General features: G+C 43.9%; 1 protein-coding gene across 5 annotated transcripts in view; it reads right to left on the reverse strand.

Moving 5' to 3' along the window:
- Window positions 1-381: 381 nt before the first annotated feature.
- The window catches only part of cul9 (cullin 9), a 30358-nt gene continuing 7110 nt past the window's right edge, over window positions 382-23629 (reverse strand). Inside the window, exons 1-41 of one of the 5 annotated variants that reach the window (XM_083694443.1) lie at window positions 22378-22985; window positions 21842-21996; window positions 20992-21588; window positions 20177-20318; window positions 19614-19804; window positions 19015-19444; window positions 17946-18138; window positions 16959-17160; window positions 16577-16767; window positions 16161-16357; window positions 15721-15958; window positions 15424-15529; window positions 15068-15295; window positions 14728-14818; window positions 13808-13979; window positions 13349-13454; window positions 13158-13253; window positions 12868-13043; window positions 12151-12284; window positions 11802-11987; window positions 10888-10917; window positions 10482-10612; window positions 10155-10337; window positions 9887-10044; window positions 9465-9666; window positions 8310-8481; window positions 6779-6924; window positions 6549-6678; window positions 6161-6363; window positions 5726-5988; window positions 4450-4825; window positions 4156-4296; window positions 3774-3938; window positions 3352-3515; window positions 3138-3231; window positions 2926-3000; window positions 2696-2806; window positions 2413-2530; window positions 2148-2281; window positions 1917-2008; window positions 382-1786 (exon numbers count right to left, since the gene is read on the reverse strand). In XM_083694443.1, the coding sequence (XP_083550569.1) occupies window positions 1570-1786; window positions 1917-2008; window positions 2148-2281; window positions 2413-2530; window positions 2696-2806; window positions 2926-3000; window positions 3138-3231; window positions 3352-3515; window positions 3774-3938; window positions 4156-4296; window positions 4450-4825; window positions 5726-5988; window positions 6161-6363; window positions 6549-6678; window positions 6779-6924; window positions 8310-8481; window positions 9465-9666; window positions 9887-10044; window positions 10155-10337; window positions 10482-10612; window positions 10888-10917; window positions 11802-11987; window positions 12151-12284; window positions 12868-13043; window positions 13158-13253; window positions 13349-13454; window positions 13808-13979; window positions 14728-14818; window positions 15068-15295; window positions 15424-15529; window positions 15721-15958; window positions 16161-16357; window positions 16577-16767; window positions 16959-17160; window positions 17946-18138; window positions 19015-19444; window positions 19614-19804; window positions 20177-20318; window positions 20992-21588; window positions 21842-21940 (7080 nt within the window). In that variant the 5' untranslated portion in view covers window positions 21941-21996; window positions 22378-22985 and the 3' untranslated portion in view covers window positions 382-1569. Of the gene's footprint in view, window positions 1787-1916; window positions 2049-2147; window positions 2282-2412; window positions 2531-2695; window positions 2807-2925; window positions 3001-3137; window positions 3232-3351; window positions 3516-3773; window positions 3939-4155; window positions 4297-4449; window positions 4826-5725; window positions 5989-6160; window positions 6364-6548; window positions 6679-6778; window positions 6925-8309; window positions 8482-9464; window positions 9667-9886; window positions 10045-10154; window positions 10338-10481; window positions 10613-10887; window positions 10918-11801; window positions 11988-12150; window positions 12285-12867; window positions 13044-13157; window positions 13254-13348; window positions 13455-13807; window positions 13980-14727; window positions 14819-15067; window positions 15296-15423; window positions 15530-15720; window positions 15959-16160; window positions 16358-16576; window positions 16768-16958; window positions 17161-17945; window positions 18139-19014; window positions 19445-19613; window positions 19805-20176; window positions 20319-20991; window positions 21589-21841; window positions 21997-22377; window positions 22986-23629 lie in introns of those variants that run through there. The other 4 variants (XM_083694440.1, XM_083694439.1, XM_083694442.1 and 1 more) reach the window with 4 other exon arrangements.

Raw genomic sequence — 23629 nt, forward strand, 5'->3', positions numbered from 1 at the left:
TGAAAGTGCACCTGAAAAATCTGCAGGAATTGCGTGAAGCAATCATGGCATCATGGACCAGAATCTCAAAGGAATGTTTCCAACATCTTGTGGAATCAATGCCACGAAGAATTGAGGCTGTTTTGAGAGCAAAGGGAGGCCCTAACCAGTATTACTATAGTGTTCCTAATAAAGTGTTCGGTCAGTGTATATGATTAATAATCTGTTTGTTTTTTTAAAAATCGCATGGTGATTCCAAGCGAATTCCCATCCTGAGATGGACAAGTTATATTGTAGGTATTCTATCCTCAAGCGTTATCAAACCACGTCACAGTCATGGTAAAGAAATGGCCTAACACATGGCCTCATGTATTATTGCTTAATAACATTCGCACTTCATGATAGCAGAAAAGCGTTTATTTAGTCAGCTGAAGTAGCACAGCTGCATTATAATGAGATCAGAAAGATAGGACATTTTCGGAGATGAATAATATGAATATAGGGATCTCTCAACATACAGCAAAGTGGGATGTTCAGAATAAGATCTCAACACCAATACAGTTGAACATTGACATGTCAAAAAAAACTAGATAAAAGTTATTTATCAGAAAACACGTAACATAAGTTTTTGCTTAGCAAATAATGCAATCGAACTGTGACACTTTCAAACTGTTATTGCAGTGAGATTTTAGAGGCAGATGCCATGTTTCTGATTTGCCCGTATGTCTCCAGGAACAACAAACGTCATGTTTTTCTTTTTTTTTTAAATAATATTACATGTCCCCCCTGTAGCCCTTTAACACAGATGCATGAAAATGTTACTCAAACGGTATGAATTATCTTATCTTAACTTACAAGAGTACTGAACATGAACCTAAAATGTAGTTTAACACCATTAGATAAAGATACTAAATATATTGTTTCTCTGATTCATGGGTTCTTTATTGAATGAAGGCATATCCATGTATTACAAAATAAATCAAGGCAAACCTTTTGGTAATGAAAGAAATATATTCTCTACTGCCAACTCAATGTCAGTATACAATATATAAAAAACAAACTTAAAACTAAGACTAACAGCCTTCCTAGCACTGGATTATAAATCCCTTCTTTTTTCAGTGGTGCAGGTAAATCAAAAGCAGCAGCAGCATCTGCATTAAACGAAAGTATGGGCTTTGTTCCCAAATATATTTTCATGAAAGTATCCTTCATTCTGTGTGATAGCCATGGTACCCTCATCAGTTTAAAAAAAAGGTTTAATGTGGAAAAGGCCATAAGAATTCAGACCTATTTGAATTAACATTAAAAAAAAATAAAAAAAATTGACATTGTAAATGCAGCCTTTCAACAATGGCAGCTGGCATGGGATTGAAACTGAATGGTCAGCACAAAGAGACTGACCAGAAAAATGAATCGCACCCAGCCTCAACCCAAACTTTCTCTGTTAGAGATCTCTTTTCTGCTGTGTGTTTCTATATAAAGTACTATTTGACTCTAATATATCTAATATATTTTATATGATGCTTGCAGTGCCTGCACATATTGTTTTCACTGACAATTTTCCTTCCTATTTTTTAATTGTTTTGATATTTAGTCAAAGGGACTGAAATCCCTCTCTAGGTTCTCTGACTCGTCATCATCAGAGAAGAAGTCATCCTCGTCTATTTCATCTTCATCGTAGTCTTCGTGCCACTCTGGGACGTACTCATCATCATACTCATCATCCTCCTCCACCTCGTCTCCAACATCCTCGCCGGTGTTGTTATTGTTGTCAGAGTCACCAGAGTCAGAGCCCCCTGACTTGGCCCTGCAGAGAGAGGAAACCCTGTTAATACCTGAGCAGTGCGCATCAGGAACTGCGTTCCAAAAGTTATGGGGTATTAAATAGATGACATGCTGAAATGTAGAGATCCACTTTTTCAATGTTATGTACTCACGCTTTGTTGGTGTCTGTGGCATTAGAGAGATTTGAAGCTTGAGCAGATTCCTGTTCCTGTCCCGTTTTGGACTGGTACCCCACTCGAAAGTCCTGTGTTTGGAGAGACCAGACAGGAAACCCTCATGACTTGCTGTTGATTGGACAACAAAGCATCCAATAATTATTATGACAACACTTAACTGTTTTTACTCTGCTCTTCAGAGACTGTGTGGAGGTAATTTCTCCCTACCTGGGTAGAGTGTTGTAAAATGGCCACTAGGCGCTCCTGAATGCGGCGGATGAGCTCCAGGCCGGTGTTGAGGTGTTCCGGCTTCAGGAGGCGGACGCAGGATGCTAGATCAGTGCACTGCAACAAGGTCTCCTCTAAAGGGAAAATACACACGGAGAGCTTGGTACATATAATTGGGCAAGTAGCAGCTGTGCCAACTAACATTCTCAATATTAAAAAATCGCCATATTACAATGGTGCCACCTAAAGTTCTAACAGTTCTTACCCAGCAGGATCTGCAGGGCATTGGTGTGAAGGTCCAGGGCCTCCATTTGCTGCTCCATCACATCCATCTTCTCTGTGTCCTGGTTGTAGTAGCTGTACACACAAGAGTAGGCCAGCACCTACATAGCAGATTCATATCATGTCATTGTGATGAGACATGTAATGGATAACTGCAGATGTCTTGTATCTTTTAAATAAAAAAGCATGTATAATCATACCATGGTTTGATAAATTTAATTTCCTAATTAAAGGATAATCACATACTCTTATCAGCCCACTCTTACCTTGCGAGCTTGAGCAAGGACCTTGCAGGCGTCGATGACAAATGTCAAGGACTTCATTTGCAGGGCCTCATTGATGGAGGCAACTTTGTTTTCCAGATTGATGGCAAAGTCCTTGACAGAAGGATGATGAATGGAAAAAACAAAAAATCGAGTTAACAGAATGGCACTTCTGAAGATTCTCTTTCAGTGAATAAATGTTGTTTTTCTTTGGTTCATGAAGTATCTAGTACCTTGGCCTGGTTGTGGAAAGTGCACCTCTCATTGTAGTCTTGGAACTTTTTCTCCTGCCTTGCAGCTTTACTCACCTGTAGAAATACAGAGAAAGAGGCGTGTATTGAGATGCGTGGTATGCATGCACTACATTTCACAGGAAACCCATCCATACATTAGAAATGTATCTTGCCAACACAAATTAGATTTGATCAAAGTCAAATGGACTCACCATAGCTGAGCAGTTGTAGTAATCTTTGTGTGTTGGTTTCCATGGCTTGAGACATCTCCAGCAAAAGCCATGGTTACATTTGGCACAGGTCATACTAAAGTTAAAGAAACAAAGGAGACGTTTGCAAAGATGTCATTCATTCTAGACACTATACTGCTAATAAACCTTGAAATGGTTTGATGGAAACTGACTGGTCTTGTAGTTTTGTACGTACTGTAGACAGCCTTCGTTCTTCTCTATCTGGGCCTGGCAGCTGGGGCAGCGTTTGGAGATGAGTTTGGCGAGGTGCTTACTCTGGGCTTCCATGCTCATACCGTCATAGTAGCCACCATCATCCATCCACTGAGACATGTGGCTGCAACTGGCTGGGTAGTGAGCCTGGGGGGGGGGGGGGGGGGGGGATGACAGAAAACAGTTTACAACTATACCAGTTGTGCTATAAAAGCTATATACTAGATAGATTAAACCCATGCCCAAGTATTATTGAAACAGATTTTTTTTTTTTTTAATGGTCATCAATGGTAAACAGGAAAGTATTACAAACAAAACAATCTATTGTATTGCGTAAAGACTTATGAAAAAGACAGGCCAGTTACAGACAGAATGACAGGCAAGTGTTTGTCCAGCGGCACTAACCTCTGGGAAGTTGCAGCTGAAACAGGAGGCCCAGCAGCACTTTGAGCAGGTGCCTATGCTACCGATGTTCTCCTTGCACAGGATCTGGTCACAGCCCTGGGGGTTGGTACACCATGTCAGGTTAGAGCAGCACTCCACGTATCCCCGGAGGAGGGCGCTCTCATACTGGGGGAAACAGAGTACAAGGTGATGGGGGGGGGGGTCAACAGGTGGATGGGTACAGGGCTTGCTTAAGTCCAAACAATAAGGTTGAGCAGCGATCTCTTATCATCAATGCCCGCTTAATTCTCAAGGGGATCTGTATATGAGAACTAGAGTGATGAGATGAAAACTGATGAGGTTATTAGGGTTCCTCTTTCATTGAGATGTGAGGGGGCCATACCTTGGCGATGGTGTCTTTGTCAGTGAGGATGTTAAAGAAGAACTGGGAGGTGGGCTGAGCTTGGCAGTCTGTGATAGGACAGTTGCAGTTCATCACCAGATTTTGCTCAATCCTGGCGGTCAGGTACTCCTGCCAGCAGGACTAGAAGAAAACAACAACATTTATAAAGAGCCATTGGTCAACCTGCATACTCATTTAAGTGGATATTATGGCTCAACATTTGCAACATTTGTCTTAAAAAAAATTAAGCAACAAAAAAATATATTGATAAGACATTATGGCTGCCAGACTCACCCTGCAGCAGTAGTGCATGCAGCAGAGGGTGGGGGCGGGCTCCGACTCCCCTGTGTGGGAGATGAGGCATACGGGGCAGCTGGAGACGGGGCTGGGGGGTAGCAGGGGGTTGTGACTCTTCAGCCCAGCAGCCATGACCAGGGAGTCTGCATCATCTGTGTAGCGTTGGATCAGCAGGTCCACATTCCACCTGCAGTAGACCAAGAGGTGCTCTGCCCGGTCCAGGTCCAGACTCAGGGTGCCGGAGACCTGTTGGACCGTGCGTTGCATCAGTTGCTGAACCTCCTCCTGGTTCATGGTCCGGCCCATGGAGAAAATAACTGCCTCCAGGACCCCGTCTTCCGCACGCTGAGGGTCTGCAATGAGGCCTCCCAGGCTGCAGGGCGAGACACACACACAGGCGCGCACACACACACACACACACACACACACACACACACACGTCAAGAGACAATATGAAATCTTGCTGCCCGTTAAGAATTCACTTCTCAAAAGTGACTTGGTCAGTTTGAAGTCTGAGTATAACGATCTTAACATACCCGAAAATTACCATTCCTACTTTTAAAAACGTTTTTGCAAGAGTACCATTGACATCATAGTGAAAAGGAAAATTGATATTTGTAAGGTTAGTGGGTCTGGATTTAACAACAATGTCTGAGCCAGATCAAAGTCACATTCCTGAACATTCTTCTTTTAACCACACATAATAAGAGAGCAACAAACATGGTTCAATGTTTATAGGTTTTCTTTATTCTTTTAATACGTAAAACATTCTGAAGCATCTTCAGCCTATTTCAAAACATCTTGCATGAGCGCTTAGATAATTTGTCAAAAATATTAGAACCAAGGATTGACTTCATTGAGAGAGCGATGGCTGAGAAGAACAGTGTCAGTATGTATGACAGTTATTGTCAGGCATTGCCATGCAGCCACAGTGTAGGTCAAAGTGCATTTAAAAGCTCAACTAGGACAGAACATATGGCATAGGGAATTCTTCCAGCATCAGGGCTGAAAATATCAACCCATGATATGCTATGATGATGTGCTCTATTAGTTTTCTATCAAAGCATTTTTGGGATGGCTATGGACGACAAGGGTGGATAGAAAAAGAAAGCATGATCGTATTGTCTTGTTGATGTTTTGGCAGTTCTCCTCCCTTCTCCTTCCCTCCGATTCAAAAGCAAAACCAGCCCTAGTACAGGTTAACCCCAGAGGCCACACCTGCTTTTCATATAAAACCCTGCCTCCCCAACAAGGTCAAGGGTCGTCCGCACACCTGATGTCTGCATTGTCGCTGCTGCTGCTGGTGGTGCCCTTCTTCAGCTCGGCCTTGCTGAAGGAGAAGTGTGCCTGGCCCTTCTGAGGTGTGGAGGGGTCCTCGGGCAGGAACTCCACGATGTGGGGGCTGTCCTCATTGCGTCTAACGTATCCCTTGCTGATGACGTGCATGACACAGGACAGCACGTCAGTGGTGCAACAGCTGAAACGCACCGTGCCCGGGGAACGTCCGGCCTCCTGCTTCTGACACATGTCCAACACCTGAGAGGGGAGGAGAGGAAAGAGAGGCATAAGGCACATGTCCCTGACACATCAAGTTGTTAAACAGAAGCCAACCTTCAGACCAGAAGGTATTTATTTTAACAACATATCATTGGCTTCAGTTTGGTTCAGAATCATGGTTTACACACAAGAGTAAGGAGTGAGGTCTTACTCTGAACACCAGGTTGTCTATGTGCATCTGTTTCTCAGCCTTCATGATCTGAACAATGAGGCAGTACATATAGTTCCTCTTTCTCTCCAGCGTTCGGGCAGCATCCTCGTCCACATTCAGGTAGGTCTGCTTGGGCAGCAGGTAGCAGTAGCTGTGGTTGTCCACGATCATGGACAGGACATGATAGTTCAACCTCAGGACACCTGTTGTTAGACAGGGACAAAGCCTTGCATTCAGGCAGACTCCACAGGCGTCTTTCACCATATAGTGACTTGACTAGAAAGAAAACACATTCAGAATGGCCGCCATAATACACTCTAGGTAAATTAGGAGTTACCATTACTTGTCATAGATAAAGAGTGAGACAAAACAAGCGTCAGGAGCTCACCCTTCATGAGGTCGTTGCTGGGGCTGACTTGGTTGAGGATGCCCTTCTCTGTGACGAGGGGAGACAGAGCATGAGCCAGCATTGTCGGGGAGAGGCCTGTGGCTTGCTGAAGAGTCTCCACAGCTACATCCTGGAGAAGAAGGGAACAGAGCAGTAGTTGATCAGCCTATTGGCTAAAATGGTTATTCACCTCCTTTCTCCAGAGTGTGTCCCCCAGTAAATCATGTTACCTCTTGGTGATTGAACCGCAGCAGGATGTACATCTGCAGTGTTGAGACATAGAGGGTACAGGAGCCGTAGTGCAGCTCAGCATTGCCCAGCCAGGTCCACTGCAGGCGTCGAGGCTTACTGTGGTTCAGACTATACATGCACTGGCCTGCACAAAACACAAATACACCCATCAACGTCTTGCACGACCAAACTGTGTAAGTAGGTAGCACGTTAAGCTGAAAATCCATATTCTAAGTATATCAATATACAACAAATTTCACCCAAAATAAGCTATTTTGTTAAAAAATAATAATAAAAAAAATAGCAATGGCGGAATGAATCTGTCCCATGAGCGATATATGGCCATCCTTTACGTGCAGCTCTCTACATGCTTCATACAGCCAAAGGGATATGTTGATCTGGTTATTTACACAGCCATCCTAAGCATTCATTTTGCGGCCACTTTAGGTGTCGTTATCAGTTCTTGATCACTGATAACTGCAAATAAGCACAAAATAATATGAAGCAAACACGGTATAGATGCGGAACTACAGGAGAAAAGTTATTTGATGATAATATTGGACACTGCTGTACCCTCAGGCTATGTGCCTTTAGGCAATGACATCAGTGTTTGTTCATCCACGTTTATCCTCTTCCTGGTCCTGCTCCAATACTTCAACAAATTATGTTTCGGTCGGTTCCAATAATACAGGCCGTGTCGGTTTTAGGTTGAGTATTGTGCTAGCGTCCTAATCTCCCCATATCCTTCTAAATTGTAGCCTATTAGTGAGACACTTCCAGGCCGCATGGTATTCTGCCTTTTTTGGCTCAATGTTTTTTTTTTTTTTTTTTTTTTTTTCGATGGCATTATCACCAGTGAGGAGAGACAGATTTGTGCTTGGGGGAAAATTCTAGTTACTTGGTTTGTTGCCGCTGATAGATTGCATAGAAAGTGTGTGTGAACTGTGTAACATGTATTGAGCGGCCATAGGCCTCGTTTCAAGTATTGTGTTAAGTTCTCAAGGTTCTGCGGAAAATTCTCCAATGAGGACATTGGGGAGTACATCTTTACTGGTGGACACCGGCAGCTGTTCAGACAAAGACATTTTGTTGTGACATCATATTGTACCTCAAGCTTTCATGGGAGTACTGTGACTCTCATTCTGTGTGTATTCAGCTGATACATCTTGGGATTAAACAATTGTAACTTCGCTCAGGGTTTTTGGACTCTTTATTTGGTAAAAGACTTTTATCTTCTAAGAAGTAGTAGTTTGTCTCTGGCCATCGTTACCAGTCCAAGTCAGATGTATGACCTCCTCCGCCCTCAGACAATAGTTATTGATCATGCCGTATGGAAGTTTATTAAACAAACACTGGAGCGTATGATAATGGAAAAATAGAGATGGACGGTATGGATGGTATTGGCATTTAAAAGCTTAAATACCAGAAATACCTAATTCATCTCGTAATACCTTATACCTGCCCAACCCTAATGCCAACCATATGAAGAACATTGCATGAAGGCAGACGGACAAGGTAGTAGGTACTGACTGTTTGCATAGAAGTCTGTGAACTCTGCTAGGTAGCTGCAGAGCTGTTGAGGGAAGTGCCTGCTGGGGTTGTCCAGGTAACAGGGTGAGGAGACGGACCAGCAGCGTGGAGACAGCACCAGGACCTTCACCTCACTCTCCTCCTCAGGCTCTGACGACTGATCCTCCATCATCTACAGCACAGCATGGGACACAAAAAGCCTCTTGAACAACCTATTCACAGTTAAATGGAAGTTATGATAGAGTAGCTTCATCTACTCATATGGACTGAATCATTGGAGTACTCAGGTTATCTTAACAGAACTCAATAATGTTGTTAATTCTCTTCATATAATGTGAATATTATGTGCTCATATCAACTATCATTCTCTAACAGCACAGAGGTTTTTTGTTTTTTTTAAGTATTATTATTCCTGCAACGGTCATCTGACACATTCGTGTTTGCTAGTTAAATACAGATAAACAAACTAGAAAAGAAGTTCCAGAAGAAACTTTGTGCACTTGCAAAGTCTTATTGGGTAGTAGATGGTTTGGACGAAAGACAGATCGATATACTTGCTGAGATAGTCTTATTATGGAAGTTGGTTGATTAACCGGATCAGAGTTTTTGGAGTTACAAAAATCGTAATAGTTTAAAACGTAGAAAATGGAAGCAAAGATGATGCTAGGTAGTTGACAGGTTAGATAAGGTTGGAAAGATGGGAGGTTAGATAGATGTTAGAAGGTCATAGATGAACAGATAGGATGAGACTGACTGAAAGAAAGTGAGAGTAGGATGGTCAGAGGGAGAGAGACAGGTAGTTTTGTTGCAGTAGAACTGATAGCCATAGGTACCACAGAGCTTGTAATTATGAGTTTTTGGAACATTTCACAGTTGGATTGGTGTGAATAGCTTGAAAGATCAGAAGTGGTTCACAAATTGCATCTTCTGGTTTCCATAGATCCATTGATGTAAAGTGCACTTTCAAAAAAATGTGGTTGGTTAAATGGTTGAGAGTGGTTTTAGTGGGGTAGAAAAGTGGTAGCCAAGAGAATGCATTATTGTGTAAGAATTCTAAGAATGTGCTCTGCAGGTCTCCTGTTGTTTTTATTCAAGAGAAAGTAAAACCACTAATAATCTTGCAGGGCTCAAAAGAACACCTGTCCCCCAGCTCACCTCCTCGTCCTCGTCCTGAAGTGTTTTGTCCAGCTGCTGGAGGCGGTAGAGGTGGAACTCCTGCTGCAGCTCCTCAGACTCAATCAGGTTCTTAAGCATCTGCTGGGGGAAGCGGTTCGGGAAGCAGGTGCCAATCTGCTCAATGACGGCACTCTCCAGCCACACTTTGCCCTTGCCCAGAAGCCGGTCACCCAAATAGTACCTGGAGAGGAGGAGGGGTAGTAAGGAAAGGGAGGGAGAGGGAGGAACACGGGTTTGAGAAACTCAAGGGAAAATGCTGCTGCTAAGAGCTCATTTTAAAGGGGCAATCTGGGACTCAAACAATATTAAAAAGCTTGAACATGGATGTACCAATCCCAGATTGCCCCTTTAATGCTGAATAGAGTTAGATTAGCAGTACAACAGATATTCTAGAAATGTACCTGTAGAAGTGCTCGAAGGTGTTGGCCAGCTCCAGTCCAGAGAGGAAGAGCATGGGCTCTAGGAACTGTTGGAGCTGGTTGAGTGTCTCCACATTTCCAGAGTCCACTCCACTCTCCTGGATCATCAGGTCAATGTACTGGGCAAACCGCTCACTCACCTGTAAATACAGGGATGGATAACTTGGTCCATTCAAGGAGCAGTGATTTAGGGAATAATGTGTAACAGGTGCAATGTAGGTAGCAGTGAGAGCACATGCAGTAAACTCACATGCATGGCGGTGAGGATGGAGAGCTGTAGAAGGGCTGCAGAGAACCCGTGGCGGAGTGCAAGCACAAAGGCAGTCTGCTGGCCAAACAACTCCTCCATGGCATTCTTCAGACGGAGGTACATGTTCCTGTAACGCTCCACAAAGTCTGGCAGGCTGCACGTGGAGTCAAGGAACTTCTTCACCTGTTAAATATATATGTAGAGGAATTAGGCCAGTCTAAAAACAAAACAACAACAGTTTCTAGCTTGTTTGAGATACTATCCTATTGCATATGGATGAGCAATGCTCAGGCATTACAGCAGAGCAGGAGTACAAGAGTGACTTACCTGCCGTTGTATTACGCCTTGCCAACACAGTGCTATCCCTGCAATACTGCTGGTGTTCTTCACCTTCGGCTTGACAGAGTTAGAGGACGAGGAAGCGGCAGCTGCATCTTTGTTTTTGCCCTCTTTGCCATCTGAAAGAAAATGATAATGAAATGATCTTAAAGTCCCTTGAAAAATCATGGTAAATCAGTATAAGAAATGATACAGCAGCCAAAAACAACTGAAAGAGAGATGAGAAGTAACACATCCTGATTAATTGCAATTAAAACTGGCGGGTTGCATGTGCGGGGGGGGGGGAGCGGAATGTCTCAGTCTTTAGTTAAAAAATGGGAATGCCACTGAGCTGAAACAAATAAGTAACGTAAAAACCAAAATGCAGTACATTAGCCTCTAAGCTGTTACTTACTCTTTAAATCTTTGCTTCGGTTGATACCTTCTGAAAACAAAAGAAATACCTTAAAATATAGAAGACGTGATATAGGTGGTGTCTACCTAAGATAAACTTTCATTCATCCTCAAGACTTGGTTTTAATGTTACTTGAAAACCAAAATGCGGTTTTTGTTTTCCAAAACACAGCAAAAAAAAAAAAAAAGTTGGTCAGTGTGGTTGCATTTCAAAAGAATACACTCCAACATGCAAAATCAGTTAATATTTCATCTTAAATGCATGGGGAAGACCAGCTCATTTTGAATGGCAATTCCAGCCGGTTTTTGGCATTCTAGAGACCAAGAATTTACTATTTTGAGGGTTGGGAAACCTACACTCTGGGCCGATGTTTATTTTTCAATGTGGTTGCCAAGGCAACCAGGCATCATTTTGCCTGGCCAAAACAGACAAGATGGTTGCTGAAGACATAGAACTGAGCAGGGCAAAATAAGACACTTCATGGTACTTCATTCTTTCATCATGATTATTGATTGATTTTTATGTATTCCTCTTTTTAAAAAAAACTAAACTTTTAGAGAACATGTTTTTGTGCAAAATCGATTCATTTAATTGTAGTATATCAAATTAGTTACAAAATTCGTAGGAGTGTCTCCCCCATATATGTGGAGTTGTTTTCCCTGGTGATGTGATGTAGTATATAGCAAGAAAACAGTCAACACTATGTTGTATGAATTGAACGAAATGCACTTACAGAAGGCCACATTTTCCTGTAAGAGGACTACCACACCCTCTGCCCAAAATTGGATTCTGCATTTCAGCGTTATTGTCCCCACCCCACATTTCAAATCAAACATCCCCCCCATGACAACATGGTTATGACAACTACATGATCAACACCAGAGTCATATTTGAGGTGTTGGCAGGGAACTCACTGGACTTGATGGGGGGCTTTAGCTCCTCTGTGTCCACTCGGCTGGTGTCCACGTGGACCAGCAGGTGAGTGAGGCGCCGGACGCGGGAGTTGAAGATGGCTGCCCGACTCTTGCAGCGCCTGGCTGACTCTGCGTTGTCCAGGTACTCGCTTAGCAGCCAGGACAGGGGGCTGAGGACTGGGGTCTCTGTTGAATACAAATAGGGGTGTGGGAGGAAACAGGGTAGAGAGAAGCACGTTAGTCATGCCATAATGATACCCATAAGTAATCTTTGATACATGGTTGACAGAAGGTAGAGGGTGCAGGAGGAGATGGTGAAGAATTACTAGGACTAGTGAACAGTCAGTACCTGAGACAGTGATGCTCTGTACGATGGGAGTGATGAGGGCCTCCCAGCAGGTCCGACCCAGAGCTTCTGCTGCCTCTGCGTCAGGCAGGAAGCGGTCAGCAAACATCTGCTCATGTCGGAGAGCACTGTTCAGTCTGCAGACAGACATCAGCCCAGATTAGATCAGACTGCAGGTTAGTTTGAGAAACTCAGGGGAAAATGCTGCTGTTAAGGGCTCATCTTAGAGCTCATCTTAGACTCAAACAATAACAAACCACCATGTTTATTGGTAAACAGCTGAGGGATGGGGCAGGAGAAATGTAACCACTCTCAAATTCATAGATGGAGCTACTGATGAGTGTACAGTTTTAACCATGTTTTGTTCATTTACAATTACAGTACATTGTTTACAAACAATGGAGTAAAACAAGCTTATATTGTGGGTTCTGATGGGGTAAGACAGTTGAACTAAGCTCACGAGGCAGTCATCAATGGCTAAATATAATTAATTAAAAAGCTTGCTATAGTGGCCTGGCCAGTGGTCCAGCACCACAGCCTACAGTGGACACGTGCCCTGCTGACACACCCTCTCCTCCTTACGTTCCTGTCTTTCTCTATCCAATAAAAATGAAAATACAAGAGTGGGAATGCCCCACAAACAAAACAAAACAACTTTAAAGAGCCTGCTATGCATGCTGGTGTGGCAGTGTTGTATTACAGCAGAGGGGTCAGGCTTACTTGTTGAAGAGCTGCAGCAGCTGGGCTTTGTCCTCCAGGATCTCCTGGCACCAGGTGTGTGCCTTGGTGGTGTAGAACAGGTAGGTGCGACAGCACAGCTGCTCCTTGAACACCGGCCAGAAGGTGGGCTTCGGGCCTAACACCTCAAAGCCGTGGACCCTTGTGTCAATGCCACCCTGGTGAAGGAAGAGGGAGGTGTCGAGTGAGGTTTAACAGTCAAGACTTCACCTTATGCAAGTTCCTTATGCAAGCCTCATCAACATCTATATTGTCATAGAGACAAATCTCACCTGCTGACACCTCTTAATTCTAATCTGCACAATGGACCAAAAGCGGCTCATGTTCTCCAGCAATACAATGCGATTGGCTGACGGAGGCACATTGACCTGTAAGCATACAGTATTGATTGGGTGAGAGGCTTAAACCACATTACAAGAAATCACATAAGTTTCTCCATCACATAAACACTGCCTCTACTTACTGTGTTGATCTCTGTATTGATGTTAGTGGGGTCATCTCCACCAAGTACTACAATGCGGGCAGGCATATAGCTGGAGTCTTCACTGGCCACAAGCACTGCCAACTGCCTGCAGCAAAGGGAATTCACTTCACTGCCTCAATAATAATTATCAAGCATTTTAAAGTAAAACAGGGCAAACATAATTGGGGTAACAGCAGTTTTAAACATTGAGTATGACGCATAGTCAAATGGTGCAGGATCAAGGTATTCTTTCCCCTTCTTGCTCGTCCCATGCCATCAATTAACATCAGCTATAGTCATTTGATTATCACTGCATAGATTTGAATTATAACAGTAGGACAGCGAAAGGTGTGCTTAATCCTCTACTCTATTTACATTGTGACACATCAAGAGTGAAAGAGCAGGAACATTCCAACAGCTCTACACCCTCTGTATGACCAAAGGGAGGCGTCAACGTACCTAATAACTACCCCTTTGTGCATGTAGATGTTGATAAAATGGGAACCGGTGCAGCCATTGGACTCCCAATAGGTTTTGGGGTTCTTGTCAGTGAGCTTGTTGGCTCGATGGTGATTGGAGGACACCTCCACCTTCTCCCAGCACTTATCCTCCTTGAGTTCCACACTAGACCCTGTCATGAACGGCCACATAGGCAGAGCATTAAGTCAAGGCATTTTAAGTCAGACAGTTGAAGTCATAAAACTATAGGTAGTTATCATTAATGCTCGATTTGTTAACTCTGCTGCCCTCTAGCTGAGTCGAATTGAAAACGCTGTGGTTATTTTGAGTTTTATATCAAATAAAACCACTATTATGTGAAGTAATATGGTCGAGGGCAGTCAGAACATATTTCCCACATAGGCTTTTGGTAGAAGAGTGGCATTGGCCTCTCCACACATTAAACATGAAAAAGGCCATACCACTAATTATGACAAATGTGGTCATTCAATATTTTTTCAGACATGCAACGGCGACCTTGTGGCAAATTTACCTGTACGTTCAGCAAACAAAATGCTTTCGGAAAATATGAGTTGCTCTCTTGTTCCACATAGGCTAAATGACCACTGACTATCATGAATACATTGACGGTCTAAAATACTGAATTTATTTTAATTTTTTGTAAACAGATTGGAAAAGGAGCTCAAATTTGTGCTCGGAAATACAGGACATCTGGTGACCCTAAAAAGTTACTTGGTATTTCTTTGTTATGCTACCCAGACTCTTTACAAAGTCGAAAGACTTCATAAAGCATACGAGTAAATCAAACAAGCCAGGACAAGTTTCTCACTTGACTGAAATCTGAGGAAAGCAAAGGTTAAAAAAAGCAATTACATGACATTTCGTTATCCAGTGACACAGGTAGCTAAAAGTAAATATACCTTGGCACAGATTACGCAGAAAAACATCAAAGAAGGGGATATTGATTGGTTGGTGGCTGCGGCGATGCTCCTCTATTTGGCCCAAAACCATCTGTATTGGATTGAAACGAACAGCATAGGTGTTAAATGAACCTCCACCTCAAACAGCATAGGTGTTAAATGAACCTCCATCTCAAGCAGCATAGGTGTTAAATGAACCTCCATCTCAAGCAGCATAATACCGTATTTACCTCCTACTGTAGAATTGTTTTATAATACAGTTAGTAAGGCCAATAAATGCAAAAACTTTACAAGATAACTTAACAGGGAAAGAAGAGAGGGAGTAGTGTTGGTACTCAACCTGTATGCATCCAGCCAGAACGCTGGTGGTCATTTTCTTGTAGAGGCTGGCGTACTTCTCACAGTCGTTGATTAAGTCCCTCAGCTCAGTGACCATCAGCAGATTGGTGCTGTGCTTGTCCAGAGCTTTGACCAGGACGTCTTTAGTGCCCAGACGACACATTACAACAGCATAGTCTTTATTCAGAGACGCCAGGCGATACAGGAAACGGATGAAGAGCTGCACAACCTACATAGATGGTACAAGCCTGTTTCAATCACCTGGTCATGAGCTGAATAATCCCACATTCTAGGCTTTAGATACACATGACCGCAGTTTGGTTTGTGATCATCATCATCATGGAGAATGTTTCCTACCTCACGGTCATTGATGGAGGCTGTCACAGAGGACAAGCATGGTTCGATGCTCTCGTGCCATGGGAGAAGATCCTCCTGGTAATTGTCCAAGAACTTATTCAATATCCTATAGTAGGGGAAACAAAAACATTCCACTGATCATGATCATCTGACACACAACCATGCTCAGAGGGAATGAAGAAGAATAAACTAATTCATAACATTATTTACTGGATTAAATGCAAGGCAAGGTACAAACATGCCAACAATGCAACACGACAGTTTGCCTGGTCTGGCGGCCCCAGGACACCCCTGTACCTGAGGATGGAGAGTTGTGCAGCACGGTCGGCTCTGTGCTGGTCCATGAGGCGCACCAGGTCCTGGTAGGTCTCCCTGCTGCGGGTCACCTGGTTGCGTTCCTCTTCCAGTTGGGAGGCGTCATCACACAGCAGCTGCTCCAGCGTCAGGATCACCTCCTTAGTGGCAGGCATCTCCTTCAGACTCACCACCAGCATCTTCAGCTCTGTGTCCTTGAAGTCCAGCTCCTCCTTAGACTCTGAAGGAAATCATTGAATTAGTCAAAATAATGTAAATTCTTGACATTTCCCGCGGCATCCACATGTGTTTAAGAAGTAATTGGAAAAGTTATGCCGATTGTAGTCAGTGAGGAAAAAGCGGTGGTCTAAGAAACTGTTTGCATGTTTCTTTTTTTCATTTCTTTTTTTTTTTAATTCGGCACCTTCACACCAAATGTGTACCTTTCTTCTCCAGCTTGTGAACCATGGAGATGTGGTTGAGGGCGATGATGGCCAGCATGGTCTCTGGCCGCGGGGCAGACAGGCACTTCTTGAGCACGGCACTGACGTCACAGGCCACCAACTGCTCCGCCAAGCTCTTGTGACTAGAGATCAACATGATGATCACCAGCAGACCGTTCCTCACTGACAATATGCACCTGGCAGGACAGACAGAATAGAGATCAGACCTGGCCAAAACACATCATAATAAAATGGGTTTCAAGTATTTGAATAACTTGGGGTGCTTGACTCATTGATTGCTTCAAGTATTCATTTTGCCCAGGTCTGGTAGAGATCCCTATTGGAAGTTAACATTTAGTCTCATCATGGTGAATACCCCCTTTCATTTACATTGATCGTGTGTTAAAGTCAGATACCCTGGTGTGTTGAGCATCAGTTCAATGGCGGCAGGGATGGTACCCAGCAGTCCCTTAGAGCCCTCGGGGGTGGCAGAGCCAATACTGGCAAAGATCTCCAGCATCATCTGAGTGCCAGACTCTGACAGAGGCAGGCCACTGCCCATACTGCGGAGGTCATGCTTACTGGCACCTGTGATGACCTTCAATGTCTAAAAGGAAGAGAAGAATAAGAATAAGAGAAGGAAACCAATACATAAGCTAAGTACAGTATACTTGTCTCTTCTCTTTGCGTCCCCGTGAGCTTTGTGTAAGAAAACAAGCCTGCGTTTGTTCTCTCGCATCATAAATGTGATAATGAGGAGGTTGGAGGCTAAAAACCCTGAGCTTGAATAGTACTCACTGCCAGGGCGACCTGCTGAACCTGTGTCACGGTGGGGTACTCCTGCATACACGAGAGGATGGCTTTGACGCCCCCCTCTGTGGCGAGGCAGACCCTCCACTCGTACTTGAGCATGAGGATTCGGGTCAGACGCAGGGCGCAGACCACATTCTCCTTTGGCTGCGCACTCAGCATCTCCACCAGCAGCTTCAGGATTTTGTCCCTGTGGGCGAGGAGAGAGAGTCTGCTGTCGTACAGACGTTCACTTGTTTCTCAGCAAGCTAGCAATGACTACAGAGTCTAATGAAGATTTTGTCTGCACCATGAGTCAATAATTAGATTATTGGGCTATGGCCAATCTGGATAACTTACTTTTGTAATTAAACCCTTTCGTGGTTATTTTTATGCAGACCTGCCCCATTTCATTTTGCGCAAAGATAATGTTAGAGGTTAGAGGTCTTGACCCCTGGCAAAGACATAGCAAAGACATCCGGGTGAGTGCTCCATCTCTGATTCAAAAATGTACCCTCTTCCAAAGAGAGTGGTCAAACCAAGTATATATTTAATTTGGATTTAAAAAATAAATAAACTTCAAAACACATTTCCTGCAATTCTACAAATGTTTACAATACAACATAAATGAAGGCCCTGTTTAGAATTATAATCTATGTAATAATACAGGGCAAAATTGGGTCTATCGATCAGTGATCGATATATACAATAAATATGATCAGTGCAGCCATCTGGCTGAGATGGGCAGGTGCATCATTTGGGTATTGCGCCGAAAACCAAAGATAATTGCAGACACTCTCTCGCTTCCCTCTGCAAAACCTGAAGCCTAATCTTAATTTAGAATTGTCCCCCTTAAATTACAACTTGTGAAGTTCACCAGTGGTTACTTATTACTATATAATTTTGCCAAATGTATTTAAATGTACTTTTGGGACTATGGGACACTAAGCCCATGATGTTAACCAATGGGGGTGGGAGTAAGTGCAGCAGCCTCACCGTATGGTCTGGGCAGCGTCTGTCCTCAGCGTGCACCTCTCCTGAGGCGCCTCCTCGTCCAGGACCTTGGAAATAAACTTCATGCCCGCCAGCTGCTGCCCTGGATCTGAGACGTTCTTCCTCATGATGTCCACCACTTCCCCTAGTTTCTCCAGGACTGTCTTCTTGCCCTGTACCTTAGGGTTGTTATACACTGGAGGCAGGGGGGAAACAGAAGTCAAAGCATGTTTGAGTAATAATGCGGCACGCAGATCTTGACCATTTGTGACATGTGCATAATAGTTTCTCTCATCATCCTGTACTTTAAAGCAGAATTTTACTCTGCTTTTTTTTTTTCCTCGCTAGCTTGTATGCACAAACCTCATAGTTAATAATTATAAGTTCAGCTTCTAGGTTTTTGTTTACGTGCATACTGTTGAAAGAAACTATTAGTCTAGAATGTATCTGATGATGACTAGAACTATCTCCTTACATAGTCACACAGCCACAGCATGCTAGCATTGTTTTTTTCTTCAGCAGAGTAATTACCAGCTGTGAACAACCTCACCGTTCTCCTGAGAATGCATAGGAAGTGGAGAAGTATTACAAAGTTCAGATGTTATAGCAAAAACAACATAATTAATGCTAAGAATGAGAGCATGTACAGGTTCTTCTTGGATATTGTTGCTACTAAACTTGATGCTACTAAACTTGTTGCTACTGAACTTGATGCTACTGAACTTTGGCAAGCAATTCAGATGATGCTGTTATCAAGTCACTGAAACACAGTTTATTGGAGAGGACACCTCTAACTGTTAGTAGCCTGTGCTGCTGGTAGCAAAGAAGAGAATAGATAAGATTCATGACTGGCCTATGAGGACAACTCAGGGTAATTCACCCAATCATGAAAATAGGCTGGGTATGCCTTCACATGCCTTTCTCTGGTGTTTTCATTCTCCGGAAAATGTGCTTCTAAAGAAATGCATAACATGGCAGAACGCCAACAACTCCCAATAACTGGTTTGAAGTTACTCTCTTTTTCTCTCACACACTCACACACACACACACACACACACAGAGACACACACACCTTTCATCTTCTCCTCCAGGTCTTCAGGGTACTTGGTCTCATCCTCCTTGGGCAGTTCACTCTCTGTGTCAGAGCTCCCACAGCCAGAGTCTGCAGGAATCTCCTTTTTGGGCTTCTTGGACACTGAGCCCATAGTGGAAGAGGAAGAGGAGGAGGAGGAGGATGAAGAGGAGGAGGAAGATGAGGCGGCGGCACAGGATGAAGAGGAGGTTCCCTGCCCCCTCAGCCCTGAGGAGCCGTCAGGCAGCAGCTCCTCATCCTCCACCCTTCGACCCCCACGACTCAGGTAGTGTTTATTGTAGGCATGGGAGCAGAGCAGGTCTCCCAGGCAGGAGGCCTGCAGGGTCTGCTTTAGATAGTGGAGCAGCTTCCGGGCCACCTCGCCTGGGACCGACAGCTGAATCAGAGTGACCTCATCTAGATCTGACATCTGACAAGAGGACAGAGCGCGAGAAAACACAAGTTACGCAAGCACTACATATCCTCTCCCTCAAACTCCACGAGTAGGCAGGAAGGTGAGACAGTGAGAGGACATTAGAGAGTGAAGGAGTTAGGAGCTAGAATGCAATGAAAGCCAGAGATGAGGTGACGGCTCTTGCCTGGTCATCCAGGCTCTGGCACAGGATGTTGTTGACCTCCTGCTGTTGCTTTGGTTCGAGCTTCTTTATGAAGAAGAGCACTTCCCACCACTCGGCCCGACAGAGGATGGCTCCATCAGCCTGCAGCCCCTCAGCTAGGTAAGGCAACGAGTATAGCCCACCAGGGGGCTTCAAGAAGAATGTCTGGCTCACTACACACAAGAGAGGACACACCATGGATGACATTAAACCGTCATAGAGCAAGGCAATACGGTTTTGTTCACCATTTGGGGGACACATATACTTCCTTATATATTATAGTATTACATTCTAAGGGTTAGGGTCATTATTATTACTATTATAATAATTTCTGTAGCACATCTAGGCAATGCTGGTTTGCCTTTCTACAGTACAATTACATAGTCCATTCCAGATGAAAATCTTTGGATAATGGAAAAAATGTATCACATTAAATGTTTTCCCCAAAATGAACTTGTATACAGGCTCAAAGTTCATGTGCTTTGATGCTCCAGAGTTGCATCATTGTCCATTGACACGTTGCATATAACATAACCCCCTCTTACCAGCTGTAAGCTTGAGCGTCTCAGTCAGATTGGAGGCCTTCTCTTGGTTCTCTTTCTCAGTCTGAGCGCTGGTGCCACTGCCCAGGATCTCTACCATGTGCCAGTGTACCCAGTAGGTTCGCGACAGGGAGTTCCAGTACACCTGTGTGCACAACACAAACACAGCCAGTAATGAGCTAATGTATTCATCACATTAGAGAACACTTGATGATATTTCTAACCAAGTGTGAAGGGATACCAAATACATATTTTTTATTTTTTTATTTAATCTATACTTTATTTTATCATTAAGTAGGCACCACAAAGTTGTGAGAATCCTTGATAATATCAGGCAGCAGCACTTGTCACCTGTCTATGAATCATGAACCAGAGCTTGGCACAGCGTCTCTAAAATGGTACGCACGTGATAGATTGGGCAGAGTAAGGGAAGCATTTGAAAGCAGCAGCCCAGAAGGGAAAGTGAAACCTAGTAACTCTAGCTAGGTCACATGTGACCTATCCCCTATACTGTGAAAGGCAGGGAAAAGATGACTGGGTGCATGTATGGTGCATCATAATGTTTCAGCAATTCTCAGTGAGATCAGACAAAGGGATTACAGAGAACAGTAGGCTACATATGATGTGGATTTAGCCATCACTGGCAAAGGAAATTACGCCGCCTAAGCGAAGATGTGTCGTTATGATACACTGCATGGTCTAATCATTATGATGTGTAGGTTATACATTGCGCAACCCTAAAGTCACATGTCAGTAACCTGCTCTGGATGGCTACATATAGTTTGACGAGGCACTGGTAGTCTGATCATGCTTCCTACCTGCACAGGAGGGGATCCATCATTGCTGTAGCGGAAGTCCCCCTCGTCACCGGCGCTGACCTCCTCGTAGTCTTCCAGCATACGGACCAGCATGCCACTCTTCAGGTTGTCCTGCACATACTCTACGTAAGCAGAGCGGTTGGAGAAATCTGTGCGTGTCTTGAACCCATTGCCAGTCTTCTTCTTGGGCAGCGTGGGGGTGGCAGCCCCGCCTGGTGCAGAGACGGCTGCGATGGGAGAGGCGGAGAAGCGTGGCTGGAAGATGGAGCGCAGCGTTCGCCGGGGTGGCTCATTTTCCTGGTCCTCTCCACCACAGATGCCACCTTGGGCCTGGCTGCTGGAGCGATGGGGGGGTGGCCGGTTGCGGTCCCAGCCCATGACACGCACCAGCTCAGAGATCAGGTTAGCCATGGCCATGGTGTACTCAAACTCCCGCTGCACACGCAGCTGCTCCGTCTGGTGGCTCCCTGCCGAGGTGGAGGGTCCGCCGTCCTGCCGCTCAGAGCTGGACTCCACCCCAGCGGTGTTGAGCTTGTCCATCAGGGACGTGACACACAAGTAGCGCTTGACCAGGGAGAACAGCAGCTTTCCAGGGATCTGGAGCACACAGTAGAAGAAACCAAATAGAGAGCATGTTAAAGACTGTCAGATTACTTGCTGCTGTTTAATATGAGAATGCAAGGTTTTTAACGTAATCTAAAAAAGAGCAAGTAGTCTTTGATGTGCGTGTAAAAAAAGAATACAAGCCCAATTCACTGGCTTAATCTTCAGGAGGACTGTACATAAATACACACACACACACAATAGGATGGTAAGCAGACAGGCGTGAGAGATGTGGCTTAGTAGCTACCTGAGGGAGGTGGATCCCTTCAAAAGAGATCCCATGCTCCTCGGAGGAGGTGGTCTCTGCGAAAAGCTCCAAGAGAGTGTAGCGATTGTCAAAGTCCATGTGCTGCTCAATCCCGTCCTGCTGACTGAGGGACAGGAGCACATAGGCACGACTCCCTGTGGAGAGACAGGAAGGGACACGGTTGTTGGAGCACCGATATTATCGGCCGATATTGGCCTTTTACAGGAATATCTGTATCAGCACATATTCCACCGATAATGCACTGAAGATGTGCGTCAGCATTACTTTCCGAAATGATCGAAAATCGGTGTAATTGTTTTCTTCCAGAGCAAAATATATACACAGGGATTTTTATGAATTAATAAACTTCATTGGCATTTGCTGTTACTGGAGTGCCTACTGAAATGGCTGAATTTAGCAAAGTAACGTTAGCTCTTTGGACTGCAGTCAATAAGCACAGTTGCTAACTAAAATGATGTTACTGAACAAGAGAGTTATTCGGCATACAAATAGTCACACAGTAAGATATTACTCACCAATAATTTATTTCACCAGTTAACATGGCTAGCTTGTATCCATGAGTCGACGCAGGTTTGTTTACTCGTGAACAGAGCGGAATTTACCACTTCGATAAAGTTCGCCTTGGGGAAGGGGAGGGCTGGGATAAACCATTAAGTTTGCTGTTCAATCAACAAGTTAGATTGAACAGCAAATCACTGATGATATCAATATGCACTGAACATGTGGAATTCTCATTTGGCATAGTACAAGTAAGAATGCACATAAAATAAATCAATGTTTCTCTATTCATCAATGGAGATAAATTTCAGGTCATTATTGAGATGGATGTTTGCCTTAATCAGCATTAAGAGTATATTTTTGCCATTGTTTCCCTAAGAAAACTGTGCTAAAAAAGGAATTCATTCTGTAATAAAAAAAATGTGGCAGTTATATCTGTTACCAGTGAATTTTGCACCCATAAATCAGCACTGTCCCAAAAATCCAGTATTGGTCAGGCTCCAATTGTTATGACACACACAGCCCAGGGAGCCCAGCTGGTTGGTCTCTAATGACACCTTCTATGTAATGAGATGGTTATCAACATCCCAGTAGAGTTGCAGATATTCTAGGGCTCAACTAACTAGCTCATTAACACCACCGAATAGAGCGAGATCAGTGACAATTTGGCATCATTATGTCATGCCATGGTAACAGTGTTTAGAATTGTCAAAGAGAAGAGAATACACAGAGAGTACAGAAGAGTAGCTTGGACACGGCCAATAACCGTACTACCAAATCAATTCTCCACTTTTTCCATTTGGTGGCACCAGCACATGATTTGGTCACACCAAAATGTTTGTCACACAATAGGATGTACAGATGGTTTGGATGAAAGATCAATATATTTGCTTGGTAGCTGAAAGAAAGTGAGAGTGTTATTATGGTAGTGGATAAAGCTAAAGGTGGTTTGGTTGGTAGAATGATGGATTTATGGCTGGTTGGTCTGTTGGTTGATTGTATAGATTAATTGATACATAGATAGAGATAGATAGGATGAGCCAGGGGTACTTCAGTGGAGTGGATAGAGAGTTGGTTGGTTGAGTGGTTGAGATTAGTAGAGTTGATTTGGTAACCGGATGAGAGTTTTTAGAGTAACAAAAAGCTTAATTTTAAAGGTTTAATGGGTATCAGAAAGCTTTTAACAGGGTTGCTGATGATATTCTGGGTAGATGAACTGAACTGGTGAAATACATTATTGGTAAACAATACTTACTGTGTGACGCTAGA

The sequence above is a fragment of the Argentina silus genome (assembly GCF_951799395.1).
Source record: "Argentina silus genome assembly, chromosome: X".
Classification (NCBI taxonomy): domain Eukaryota; kingdom Metazoa; phylum Chordata; class Actinopteri; order Argentiniformes; family Argentinidae; genus Argentina; species Argentina silus.